Source organism: Pseudochaenichthys georgianus, chromosome 19, assembly GCF_902827115.2.
Source record: "Pseudochaenichthys georgianus chromosome 19, fPseGeo1.2, whole genome shotgun sequence".
In the NCBI taxonomy this organism is placed as follows: Eukaryota; Metazoa; Chordata; class Actinopteri; order Perciformes; family Channichthyidae; genus Pseudochaenichthys; species Pseudochaenichthys georgianus.
The window spans coordinates 16,635,270-16,648,411 of NC_047521.1; the positions used below are offsets into that span (position 1 = coordinate 16,635,270).

At 43.7% G+C, this 13,142-nt stretch overlaps 1 protein-coding gene across 1 annotated transcript in view; it reads right to left on the bottom strand.

The window, feature by feature from the left end:
- polr3a (polymerase (RNA) III (DNA directed) polypeptide A) overlaps positions 1-4,618 on the bottom strand; it is a 44,100-nt gene extending 39,482 nt beyond the window's left edge. The window contains 3 exon segments of the mRNA XM_034107177.2: positions 3,493-3,630; positions 3,801-3,936; positions 4,417-4,618. Of these exon segments, the coding sequence (XP_033963068.1) occupies positions 3,493-3,630; positions 3,801-3,936; positions 4,417-4,460 (318 nt within the window). The 5' untranslated portion in view covers positions 4,461-4,618.
- Positions 4,619-13,142: the final 8,524 nt, after the last annotated feature.

The window sequence follows — 13,142 nt, forward strand, 5'->3', positions numbered from 1 at the left end:
TGCAGCACTGCTATGCCCAGAGAAAAAAGAAGCGTTTGAAAACATCCCGCTGTCCCGCCGCACCGTGACGAGAAGGGCGGAGGACATCGCAGAACATCTGGAGTTTCAGCTGCAAAGTGAAGTGGGAAGCTTCGACGTTTTTTCTTTGGTTTTGGATGAGAGCTGTGACGTCCGTGACACAGCCCAGCTGCTCATATTTCTCCGGGGGATAACGCGCGACTTCAAGCTTACGGAGGAGCTGGCAGCAATGCGGCCAATGAAAGGAACCACAACGGGGAGTGATCTGTTCACCGAGGTAAACGATGTCCAAATTTGACAGGGAAAAATGTTGGGCTTTTGAAAAGAATGCAAGATAAAGTGAGTGAACTCAACGCAGAGCAGAAATTGGTGTTTATACATTGTATTATTCATCAGCAAGCGTTGTGCAAGTCAGTGCTAACACTTAGCCATGTGGTTGATGTTGTTACTACAACAGTTCATTTCATCAGAGCGCGAGCATTAAATCACAGGCAGTTTCACTATTGGAGGAGCAAGAGAGCGAACATGGTGATGTCAGGTACCACACAGCTGTCAGATGGCTCAGCCTGGGCAAAGTGCTGAAAAGGTTTTGGGTTCTGAAATCAGAGATAAAAGAGTTTTGTGAGATGAAAGGCAAAACCATCCCAGAGCTGTCTGATGAGGACTGGATGGCAGATTTAACATTTGCTGTTGATGTGACTGCAATGCTGAATGCACTGAACACACAACTGCAGGGCAAGGGCCTTGTTGCTCATGAAATGCATAGCCATGTGAAAGCTGGATCCACCTACACATGTGAACAGACATTCTCAGTCATGAAGTTTACCAAATCCAGGTACAGATCCTCTCTCACTGATGAACATCTGTCAGCTGTGCTTCGCATCTCCACCTCAGACATTCAACCTGACTTTGATGGACTTGTTAAAGCTCAACAGAGACTGGATTTCTCACACTGAATGAAAAAAAAGAACTGAAGAACACTAAAATGTGGAAATATAACAAGTGAAATGGGACACTTGATCTTTTTTTTTTTTTTTTTTGCGCAGTTCTGAAAACATTAAATGTTTAATATAAGCATGTAAAAAGGCTACAAAACTGGGACACTTTTCTTTACACAGTTCAGTGATATGTCTCGTTTATTTTGGCTACAAAGATGATGTGATGTCTTTAGAAAGCTAAGAAAATCCTTGTTTCAATAGTATATGAAACTCAAAATGCCCTTTGTTATTAATGTTACTGAAAATGTTTATCATTTTTGAAATTCTATTTGAATAAATGATATTTTTGAAAGCTAACCTCACCTTTTAATTGCCAAATAATAACATACACTCTTACCAGCGGTCAAAACAATGCCATTTACTGCTTTCTATATAGAAATAAAATGTATATTATGTATAATTGAGTTCGGCATTTTGGCCCGGCCCTCCAAAATATTTTCAGTTGCTCATTTGGCCCCCTGGGCAAAATAATTGCCCACCCCTGATATAGAGGCAGGGGCTGCTGTACAAGATGTCACCTGCTCAGGGGAGAGTAATATTCACACACCATTGGCCATGCCATCACGAGCAATTAGGGGTTCATTCTCTTGCCCAATGGCACTTTGAAATGTTATCTGCAGCGGCTGGGCTCAAACCACCAACCTTACAGCTGACCCAATGCCACAAGATTAGCCGAGTAACTTTGCCAAAAACAATCCATTTCCTACTGTTATAATTGTGATACTCTAGTGACATCTAGAGGAAATATATAATAATAATAATAATACATTACATTTATAAAGCGCTTTTCCTGGTGCTCAAAGCGCTTACAAGCAGGTAAAACAAAATAACAACAAAAGTACTAAGCTAGGTGGAATAAGGGCGATATATATATTTCTGTTCCTCCTTCACACTCTTCAAAAACTTGGAGTTTCAGGCTCTGCACTTTCCCTCCTCACCTCATACCTCAAAGACCACAAACTCGCTCGGATCAGTAATTAGCCCGCATGGTTTTTCATACCACTGCTACGCTGACGACACCCAATTAATTCTGTCCTTTCCCCGCTCAGAGACCCAGGTGGTCGCACGCATCTCTGCTTGTCTAGCTGACATCTCTCAGTGGATGTCTGCTCATCACCTCAAGCTCAACCTTGACAAGACTGAACTGCTTTTCCTTCCGGGAAAAGATTGTCCCACTCTTGACCTGACTATCAACATCGGCACCTCTATTGTTTCCCCGACTCAGACTGCAAGGAATCTGGGTGTGACCCTAGATAACAAACTGTCCTTCACTGCAAACATCGCTGCTACAACCCGTTGCTGCAGATACACGCTTTACAACATCAGGAAGATACGTCTCCAGCTGACCCAGAAAGCGACGCAGGTTCTGGTCCAGGCTCTCGTCATCTCACGCCTAGACTACTGCAACTCCCTCCTGGCTGGTCTACCTGCATGTGCCATCCGACCTCTGCAGCTCATCCAGAATGCAGCGGCTCGTCTGGTCTTCAACCTTCCTACATTTTCCCACACCACGCCGCTCCTCCACTCCCTCCACTGGCTTCCGGTAACTGCTAGAATTCACTTCAAGACACTGGTACTTGCGTACCATGCTGCGAATGGATCTGGCCCTTCCTACATCCAGGACATGGTTAAACTGTACACCCCAGCGCGTGCTCTACGCTCTGCATCAGCCAAACGACTCGCTGCACCCTCGCTGCGAGGGGGACCCAAGTTCCCATCAGCAAAAACACGTGGGTTTGCTATCCTGGCTCCAAGATGGTGGAATGAGCTCCCCATTGACATCAGGACGGCAGAAAGCTTACACACCTTCCGGCGCAGACTGAAAACTCATCTCTTTCGACTCTACTTCGAGCGATAGAATTACTAACAACGAACTGCTAACAGAGCACTTATATACTAATAAAGGACTGGCTTATCTATAGCCAGTTGAGTAGCACTTAAAATACTTGGCTCTATGAAACCTGATGTATTTATGATTCTGTTTTCTTCAAGGTTGTGTCTTCCTGGTCTAATGTACTTATTGTAAGTCGCTTTGGATAAAGCGTCAGCTAAATGCAATGTAATGTAATGTAATGTTTGCTTTATTCCCGATGGAGGTATCTTTAACTTTGGTTGTATCAATGCTTCTTCTTGCAGTGTGGAACATAGGCTCTGAATTTTGGTCTTACTATTGTTTAAGCTGACCAAATAATACAGCCTTGCACAAATGTGTAAGTGCCCAAGATGTAAACAAAATAAATACTATATAAATCTAAAAACTCTCCTGTTTGTTTGTTTGTTGTCAGAAGGCTTAAAGAAAAATGAACGGCCCATTAGTCATGAAACTTAGGAAGAACCCATTAGATTTGAGTAGATCTGGATCACATGGCGCAAACATAACATATTTACTTTTGGTTGACTTTTCGAGAAAGGGCAATTTTCCTTGGCTGAGGTCTGCGCTCTTAAAGTGCTGTATTTGATTAGACTGTGAACTCACCTGTAAGATTCCTATGATGGCTTTAAAATAGCCGACATGAAAACATGGCAGCTCCAGATCCAGGTAACCATAATGTCCCAAGCAGTCTGCCAGATTCTTCCCACATGTCAAACACGGTCTGTCTTTCTCACTGGTGCCCTGCAAAAACACATGAGCAGAGGGATGAGCCTATGGTGTGATGTTGGCCTAAAGGTAGGCGTGATAAATATTTGAAATGAGTGACAACAGTGACATGTTTTGCATGTTGGTGTATTGACAATGAGTATCTTCTTTCCCTGCAAATAAGGGAGATGCTAAGCAAGTCATACCATACGGTGGTCCAACACTCCATAGGCCAGTGGAGTGTGTTTGGTGTCTTGGCTGTACAGATTCTTACTGACCACCTGGATGTGGGCCTGCTTCCGCATCTGTTCAGCAGATTTCATGCCAAAGCAGATGTGGCTTCTGCAAATAAGCACAAAAAGTAACGATTAAGCAAGGAATATCTCACAGTGCATCATCAGCTGCACTTAAACCTTGACAAACAACCAAAACAAGTTTTGCTGTTGACACATTGTTGCATGAGAAGTGAACAGGAACAGATTCTAACAACATATTTATTGAATGCAAATTGTGGTTAATGCATGTTTACCATTGATTTAACACTTAAATACGTTCATAATTACAACATGTGCTCAATCGTCACATTTTAACTGAGTTTGACAGAATGTCACGTTGTCTTTTCCACAATGCATTAGTGAGCTGGCGTTAACTTGTTTATCAGAACAACTAGCTAACGGCGATAAACTTAATCATACGTATCCTTTTTAATATTAACCCAACTTTAAGTTAACACTGTTAATATAAGCTTCATAGCAAACTGTCTGACACTGGCTAACAGGTGAGCTAGTTAGCTAGCAGTGTTTCTCAGTCTGTTTGACTTACATTTTTTTGGCCACATCTGTCTCTCTGAACTGTTCCTTCACCATTTTGGCAACTTCTCCAAACCAAGCTACAGCGAAACTACTGTAATTGTTATTTTGTCCTCATTCCAGCAGGCCAGGCTTTACTGCAACCAGCACGCTGTCATATCATTTTCATATGTTGTGAAAATGCTAGCAGTCAGCATCATGCAATGTGTTGATAGCATGCGTAACACTGCCTTCAGGGTTCATCTGAAATCTTGCGACTTTAATAGTAAATGGTGAAAAAGCACATTTTATACTGAGTTTAGTGCTATGCAATTGTTCTTTATTTTCATTAAGAGATCACTTAGAGTACGTTTATTCTAAAATCTATGATTTTAAGCCCATGAAAACGCTTGTTTATAATTGATTTTCTTGAAGTATGCATATTACAAGAAGTGCCTGAAAGCAGCACACGCGTCTGAACAACAACAGCAAGAAAAAGAAGGCACGGGAGCACGAGCACGATCAGTCTCAAATCAGTGCTGACACCTAGCGGCTAACATTTGTAAAAACATGTAATGGGAATGGTGAATAGGTTTTATCTACTAAAAGTCAATGAAATTATACTAACTGAAATAAGTTACAGGAAGTTATTTAGTTTAGTAAAATGTGAATGTATTGTTAATTTAAAGGAATAGTTTGACATTTCAAAAATATTTGCTCGCTTATTTTTTGCAATATCCAAGATGAGGAGATAGTTTCCGTTTGTAAATGGCAAAATAAGAAATAAATAAATACAAATAAATGTCTTTTTAGTTATGATTTTTCTGAAACAATTGTAGCCTATCTATATTTTGGCAGTGTTCTCACCCCAGGAAATGTTCATCATTCATATTTTTAAACAAAATGTAACCGTGTTGTTTTGATTCATTGACAATTCAACAAAAGAAGACCATTTTCTTTCTATACTGAATAAGATGGCAAAGTTGGCATCGGGAAAGCAAATAAATGCCTGGATGCATGTTATCATACCTTTTTGTGCCTATATTTGCATTCATATTATTCAGTGGTGAAGTTGAACTAATGAGGTTAGTCTGTAATCCTGCCTCTAGATGGCACCAAATGCATTTCTAACAGCTGGTAATGTAAAGACATAGGAGGTGCAGAGACTAAACAAACCTGTTATACAGGTATTGTTTGATACATATGGGAGGGAGCACTGAGGGAGACTGATGACTTCCTGATGAGTTTCCTTCCACAACGCTGCTTGAGCTGATGAATTGTTCCGTCAACTGATAACCACCAACAGGGAAAATTGCCTGCATGAATCTGATTTTCCATTTTTTACTCTGCTTCCACTTGCATCACGAAGGGACTTTAATTATACCTCTAATAACACATTTACCATGGTCTGGGATTCCTGAATCAGTCTCTCAAGGCAAGGCATCCCCAAAGAGCTATGTCTCTCTAAATGTTAACATCTGGGGACATATAACTTTGGGACACACACACATTGAAATCCCTTTTGGAGGAATGTAATACCTCAGATCACTTTGGATGAAGAACACTTGGTGTCTCTCAGGACTGTGTATCCAGGGATTTGATCACTGTCCTTACTCATCAATACTCATTGATTCAGATAAATGATCTAAGAAAAATTATGCAAAACTCACCTTTGCTCACTTGTATGTACTGAAGCTCTCACGGTATGTGATGAACTGACAATTTCCACCAAATATGAATATGAATTGATGCATATATCTCCAGATTGTTAACTAATCAAGAAGTCCATTAAGCCAGAAAATAGTTCCCAGAGCCCAACATGACATCCTTCAATTGATTGTATTGTTTGACCTACAATTAATCTAAAAGTACTCAATTTACAGTGAAATAAAAAAGACAAAACATGTCTAATGCTCTCATTTGAGAAGCTGGCACAAGGGAATATTTGGCATGTTGGCTTAATAAATGTTTAATCAATCATACAAATTGTTTATTCTGTTAATTGACTAATCGATAACTAATGGTTTCAGCACGAGCCTGCAGAATAAATAAATGATTAGAAACCCTTCAAACCCGGGAGGAGTGCTGCTCTCTGCCTCTCATCTGATGAGTGTGGGTCTGTTTAAATACTCAAGTGCAACCCAGTGTTTACTCATCATACCATTTACATTATGCAACACGTATTTGTAGATCAATGTGACCACCATCTTTGTGTAATTAACATGAGTAATTACTGTGCTTAATTTACAGAGCCACCCAAGGTTCATAATGGGGCTGCAAAACATTGACCCATGACAATTGATTGATCCCTCCCTCCTTTAAAACCATGCCCCTGCTAATGACTTGATAGTGTATAGCTAGGGTGGCTAATACTGTTTTTCGCTCTCCATATCCAGATTGGATGATCCCTCCTCCTCCTCCTCCTCCTCCTCCTCCTCCTCCTCCTCCTCCTCCTCCTCCTCCTCCTCCTCCTCCTCCTCTACCATGTTTTCTGCAATGGTGTCAGCTCCTCGCTTAGAGGCCCCTCTCCCTTTTTGCTCTGTGTGTGTGTTTGTCTGCATGCATGTTGTGCGCACTGCTCGGTAATCAGCCACACATACTCGCCTTTGGTGGCTGGAGACTGATTCAATATTCCACCGGGTAATTTATGCAGAACTAATTCTCTACAGGAATGGAAGGGCTTGGAGGAAGGCAGAAAGAGAGAGGGAGAAATCTGTGGTGAAATAATTATCCCCGGTGTCACTGCAGCTACATTCTGTGAAGTTGATGTCAATAAAATATTGAACTACACAATCCATTTCAATTTCACCTCAAAAAGATGCTGCAGAGGGTCGGGCGGCTGCAGGAATAAGGGGCACTGTGCACGTGGAAAAAAGCTTGCACATCAACACACACAGGTTTCTGTTTAAGCACACAGCGAGGCGGTGGCTGGCGACGTGTGCTGCTTACAGACTGGCTGGGAAGCACATCATTGCCTTCAGTCATTTAACTTTTCAAAACAGCAGGGCTCTGTGTCTCGTCACATTTGGATTTAGTGGGTTTGAATTACTGGAAATAAAGTGAAAGAGGATGAGATGAAAAATGAAATGAGGGGAGCTTCCCAGGAGAGCCATTGGGAGCACAGTATAGATTATGGTCATTTGTGAGGAACGGGTTTGTAATAAGAGCTCAGCGTCAGAGTGCATTTGTGTGTATGGGTATGTGTTCTGAGGGCGGGGGTGGAGATGGACTTCATTGTATTCTTCTCACAACTCGTTTTGATCAGCACAATGCATATTGAGTTGTATACCATCGGTCTCACAAGAGCAATAATGTTTGATCTATGAGATGTTCTTGGTTTTCAATCAGCCTATTTTACAAAACAAAGAGAGAAGACAGGTTGTGGAATATCACATGATACACATTGTTCACTTTGAAGGCCTTAGAATTTATTTTGAGAATAATAGATCACTCAAAGGATAATTACTCAACCTTTTTTTATTATGTCTTAAAACGAAACTCATGTGTCCCTATGCCCGTTAAACTTGTTCTTGCCTCGTACCAAAAATATATTTTTAGTGGAGGACATGGGTGACAAAATAAATCCTAACAGTCTTCGTTGTGAGTTCATCAAAAGGCAATCGGCTTTCAGGCTGATGACAATTCCAATATTTATGGTGTTCCAGACGATTTGAATATTCGTGCCAAGACTTCATCCTCTGTGAACTGGCCATTGTTTACCAGTGGTTTAGAATTCACTAGAATAGAGTTGGAGGTTCCCAAACATATTGTTTCACAAGTAGACACTCAGCTGTTTAATTTCTTTTGGCAAATAGATGGTAGTTATTGGATTATTTGATGGAATTTTAGCCAATGCTTTCCGCCTCTTTTGTCCTCCACACAGACTTTTAACTTGCATGCCACCAAATCCCGCTCAAATGTAAATGTTCAATTCGCCTCTGACCACAAATCGTAACCAGAACGCTTCTGATACCAAACTCTTGTCAGGCTGCCTAGAGATGCTGCATTGTTATGCAAATATTGTTGAGAGAGAATAAGCCAAATCTAATATGAGTATTCTGCGGTCTGTTTGACAAATCAATCTTCCAAACGTGTCTTTTGGCACAACATTCGCTATAAATGTGCTATCCACACTGTGATAAACACAAACACACAAAGAAGACATGTGTAAAGGAAAGTTAAGAAAGGGTATAGCTTTGCCACCACCTTGCCTCATCCTTGTGACACCGAGAAAAACCTTAAGCGTTAAAGATAGCATAGACCTAAGAAGAAGGCTATCCTTAACATTCCAGCTGAGAGAATTCCAGCTCAATGTGAAACATAAATACTTTGTTTGAATAATATATGTAACTGACTTATGATCTGACAAACATATTGAATAATCATACGTCAGTCTGTTTTTTAAGCATGTGAAATAATACTCTTAGACTTAGAGTAGTCCCTGACAGTTTTAAAAGCATCATGACTTTGATTGATCCCTGAGTGCATGTATGGCTGCTGTAGAAATATACATAGTGATTTATGTTAAACATAAAATATGTTATCATGTCACCACAAAGTCCCTATATGATGCCAATCTTGTTGACTGTGAACATTTAAAGATTTAAACAGTTATAGTTTTACAAATCCATACATGTGTAAGGGTGTGCATCACTTGGTATTCATAAAGGTGTAACAATGTGGTAGAATCTGCTTAACAGACACATAAGTCGACATGCTGAGGAATAATGTTCTCGTTTCTCTCACTCTCTCCACGGACACCCCGGAGCTCCCCTCCCAGACATCTCATTATTTTGCATCTTCGTCACTCTTATTAAAGCCATATATCTTAACTTGAGGCCAGTGCCCATTGAGTGGAATACATACATGTCAAAACATTAGCAACGTGTGTGAAACCGCGCTCTGTCCTGCACTCAGGAGAGCCATGTGCAAAATGAATAATTTATCCAAATGAATTATAATACCAGCATCTCCCCAGCAAGCTTTTGTCTGAGTAAAATTCCTCCTCACAATTCAGTTCATACAGTTTGCCTTGCATAAACTAGATACCTCTCTGGACAGATTTACATAGAAACACCCTGCAATATGGTGAAAAGGGAGCAATTAGGATTCATGACGGCACCTCCCCTCCGGATGCTCTGCTGCCATGTGAGACGGCAGCAGCTGATTGAAATGGAGGAGCATGGCCTTGTTCATGCGCCTCTGTCTTCCTCCTTTTTCTGTCCTCCTCAGGGGGAAGCAGGGTCGACTCCAGCCTCCAGGTCCGACCCTCTCTCTCTCTTCCTCCATCAACCTTTCTCATTGTCGTCGTCCTCCTCCGAAGTACAGATTAGCAGTGGCTCAGGGCTGGTTGGAACTTTTGTAAGGGAGCCTGAGGGAAGGAACCTCTCAACCAGTGGGTTAACAACATCATCAAACACACTGTGATTAGTAGCTAACGGATGCAGCGGGTCACATTGTGCAGTTGTTTGAAACAGGTGATGAAGTCCTTGCTGTTGGTGTCGGGCTGCTCCGAGCATGTGGGAGGTGTTAGACACAAACGAGGCTTCCAGCAAGCAGAACCATGAACAGATGGTGCTGGAAAATGAGGCACCTCTCATAAGCATTGAAACCCCCTTCAATGACCAATGACACACTTCGCTCTCTCCTCATAACAGCACAGTGTTTTCCCTCCTGCACTCTATTTCCTCTGTAAATGAACCTCTTCTGTGATTGTTTAAAAGCACTTGATATTACTCATACTAGTCTCTTGTTTTTAAAATCAAACTCAAAGCTGCTGGAGGACGTCTGACATATTTTCCAAACAGTAGGAACGCAGCGTGCTCTGGGTCATCTGCCATCATGAGTTTTTGTTCACCTGGATGGAGCCAGCAGATGGCAGGGTTGGGTCTGGGCCCTTTAGGGGAAAGACAGCAGAAAGACAAGAAAACAGTCACTTTTCTTGAAGCACTCACTGTGCTCCTTTAATCCATCACAGAAAAATGGCAGCATTATATAAGAAGATCTATTTACAGTTATTTTTATTTTACTGTATGTGGACTATTCAACAGTGCAGAGTGCACATGTTATGGAAATCTTTCCAGTTCTTTGTCATGATGAAGGTATTCGTCACAGAGCTATCCAGTCGTTTTTGGGCATAATGTGCACTCATTTCAGCCAAGTTTTAGAGAGAAAAAAGGTGTGAGTCCTCTGAGAATTGATGGACAGTTTGTACTTTGTAGGCTTATAGCTTACTTGATAGGGTTGATAACAGAGAGGATCTAAATAGTAGTACTCTAAAATTATATAAAATCATGGTTGATTTATATATCACACTATGTGTTAGCCACCTCCCTGAATAACCAGCACCTAACCCCCTAAACGCACCAGGAGTGTCTGCGCCGCGCTGCGCTGCGGCTGCACCACGCTGCGCTGCGGCTGCACCACGCTGCGACCTCCTCCTGCGACCTCCTCCTGCGACCTCCTCCTGCAACCAAACACACCAGGCGCGTTTCAAAACGTTGCGGAAGCGGAGCGTCGTGTGTGCAGCCTCGCTGTTGTTGTTGATTTTGGAATATTTCCTGGACATTTGTACTTCTACAAGTAGTAGGCTATGTAGTTAAATGGTTTATGTTTGTGTCTGTTTAAATCGTGTTTATTGTTGTTATTTCCTATGTTGTTGTGTTGTAGACTACAGACACAGTTAATAATAATTGTAATATTCCAGTTATAAACGACATGAATCAAAGATGTGTTGCTGTATTTTAGTGGTAAAAAAATATGCATTCATCATAATTATTGTATATAATTGACAGTGCCTGTAAACCGGAGTAGAACGCTGGCATGTATTCTCCTACTTGAAAGACGGTGGTGGGGGGGAGGAGAAGGAGCCGGTTTTGGGTGCACCCCCTCAACCAGCAAAGCAGACAACAAGGTGATTTTCATCACTTCCTGCCTGCGCCGCGCTGCGTCAAAAATAGGATTCATCCTATATTTTAGAAATTCCTTGCGGCGAGGAGCTTCTGGGACGCTTCGAGCCGCGGCGCGGCGCGTCTGGTGGAATAGCACCCATTGACTAGAGTGGCCGCGATCTTTGCGAACGCCGCGGCGCGGCCGTAACGCAGCGCAGACGCTCCTGGTGCGTTTAGGGGGTTACCGTGGTGGAGAGGTTTGTGTGCCCTGATGGACCTGGGGGCTGTGTTGTCTGGAACCTTGTGTTCCTGGTAGGGTCTCCCATGGCAAATTGGTCTCAGGCAAGGGGCCAGACTAAGATTTGTTCAAAGACCTCATGAAAGACGACACACAAAGTGAGGATACTCGGCCCGGAGGAAGCCCGGGGTCCCTTTCTGGAGCCAGGCCCAGAAGGAGGACTCGTTGGCGAGCGTCTGGTGGCCGGGCTTGCCACGGAGCCCGGCCGGGCCCAGCCCGAAAAAGCAACGTGGGCAACACCTCTGCTTCTCCGTCCCGCGGGCCCACCACCTACGGGAAACAGTGATCGGGTCGGGTGCGCTGCCAGAAGGGTGTCAGTGAAAGCAGAGGGTCTCGACGGACCAGACCCGGGCGAAGCTGACTTTGGGGACGTGGAACGTCACCTCTCTGGGGGGGAAGGAGCTGGAGCTTGTGCGGGAGGTGGAGCGGTACCAGTTGGATCTGGTTGGGCTCACCTCTACGCACAGCGTCGGCTCTGAAACCTTACTTCTGGATAGGGGTTGGACTCTATTCTTCTCCGGAGTTGCCCAAGGTGTGAGGCGCCGGGCGGGTGTGGGGATACTCACAAGCCCCCGGTTAGGTGCTTCGTTGTTGGAGTTTACCCCAGTGGACGAGAGGGTCGCCTCCCTACGCCTGCGGGTTATGGGGGGGAAAACTCTGACTGTTGTGTGTGCTTATGCACCCAACAGCAGTTCAGAGTATTCGGCTTTCTTGGAGACCCTGGAAAGAGTCCTGTATGGGACTTTTTCTCTTTAATCTTGCTGGGAGACTTTAATGCACATGTGGGCAATGATGGAGACACTTGGAGGGGCGTGATTGGGAGGAACAGCCCCCCTGATCTGAACCAGAGTGGTGGTTTGTTACTGGACTTATGTGCCAGTCATGGATTGGCCATAACAAACACCATGTTCGAACATAAGGATGCTCATAAGTGTACGTGGTACCAGAGCACCATAGACGCCGGTGGTCAGGGCAGCCATCCGACTGAAGAAGGAGGCCTTCAGGGATATGTTATCCCGGGGGAGTCCCGAGGCAGGTTCAAGGTACCGACAGGCCCGAAGGGCAGCAGCCGAGGCAAAGCAGCGGGTGTGGGAGAAGTTAGGAGAAGCCATGGAGAAGGACTTTCGGGCGGCACCAAAGTTGTTAAAAAAAACTGTCCGACACCTCAGGAGGGGGAAGCAGGGAACCATCCAAGCTGTGTACAGTAAGGATGGGACGCTGTTGACCTCAACTGATGGAGTGTTAGGGAGTTGGAAGGAACACTTTGAGGAACTCCTGAACCTGACAACTCCGCCCTCTATGTTAGAGGCAGAGCTGGAATATGATGGGGGATCAACACCAATCTCCCCGGGGGAGGTCACTGAGGTAGTCAAACACCTCCACAGTGGCAAAGCCCCGGGGGTGGATGAGATCCGCCCAGAAATGCTGAAGGCTCTTGGTGTTGAGGGACTGTCATGGTTGACACGTCTCATCAACGTTGCGTGGAAGTTGGAAACTGTACCGAAGGAGTGACAGACCGGGGTGGTGGTTCCCCTTTTCAAAAAGGGGGATCAGAGGGTGTGTGCCAATTAT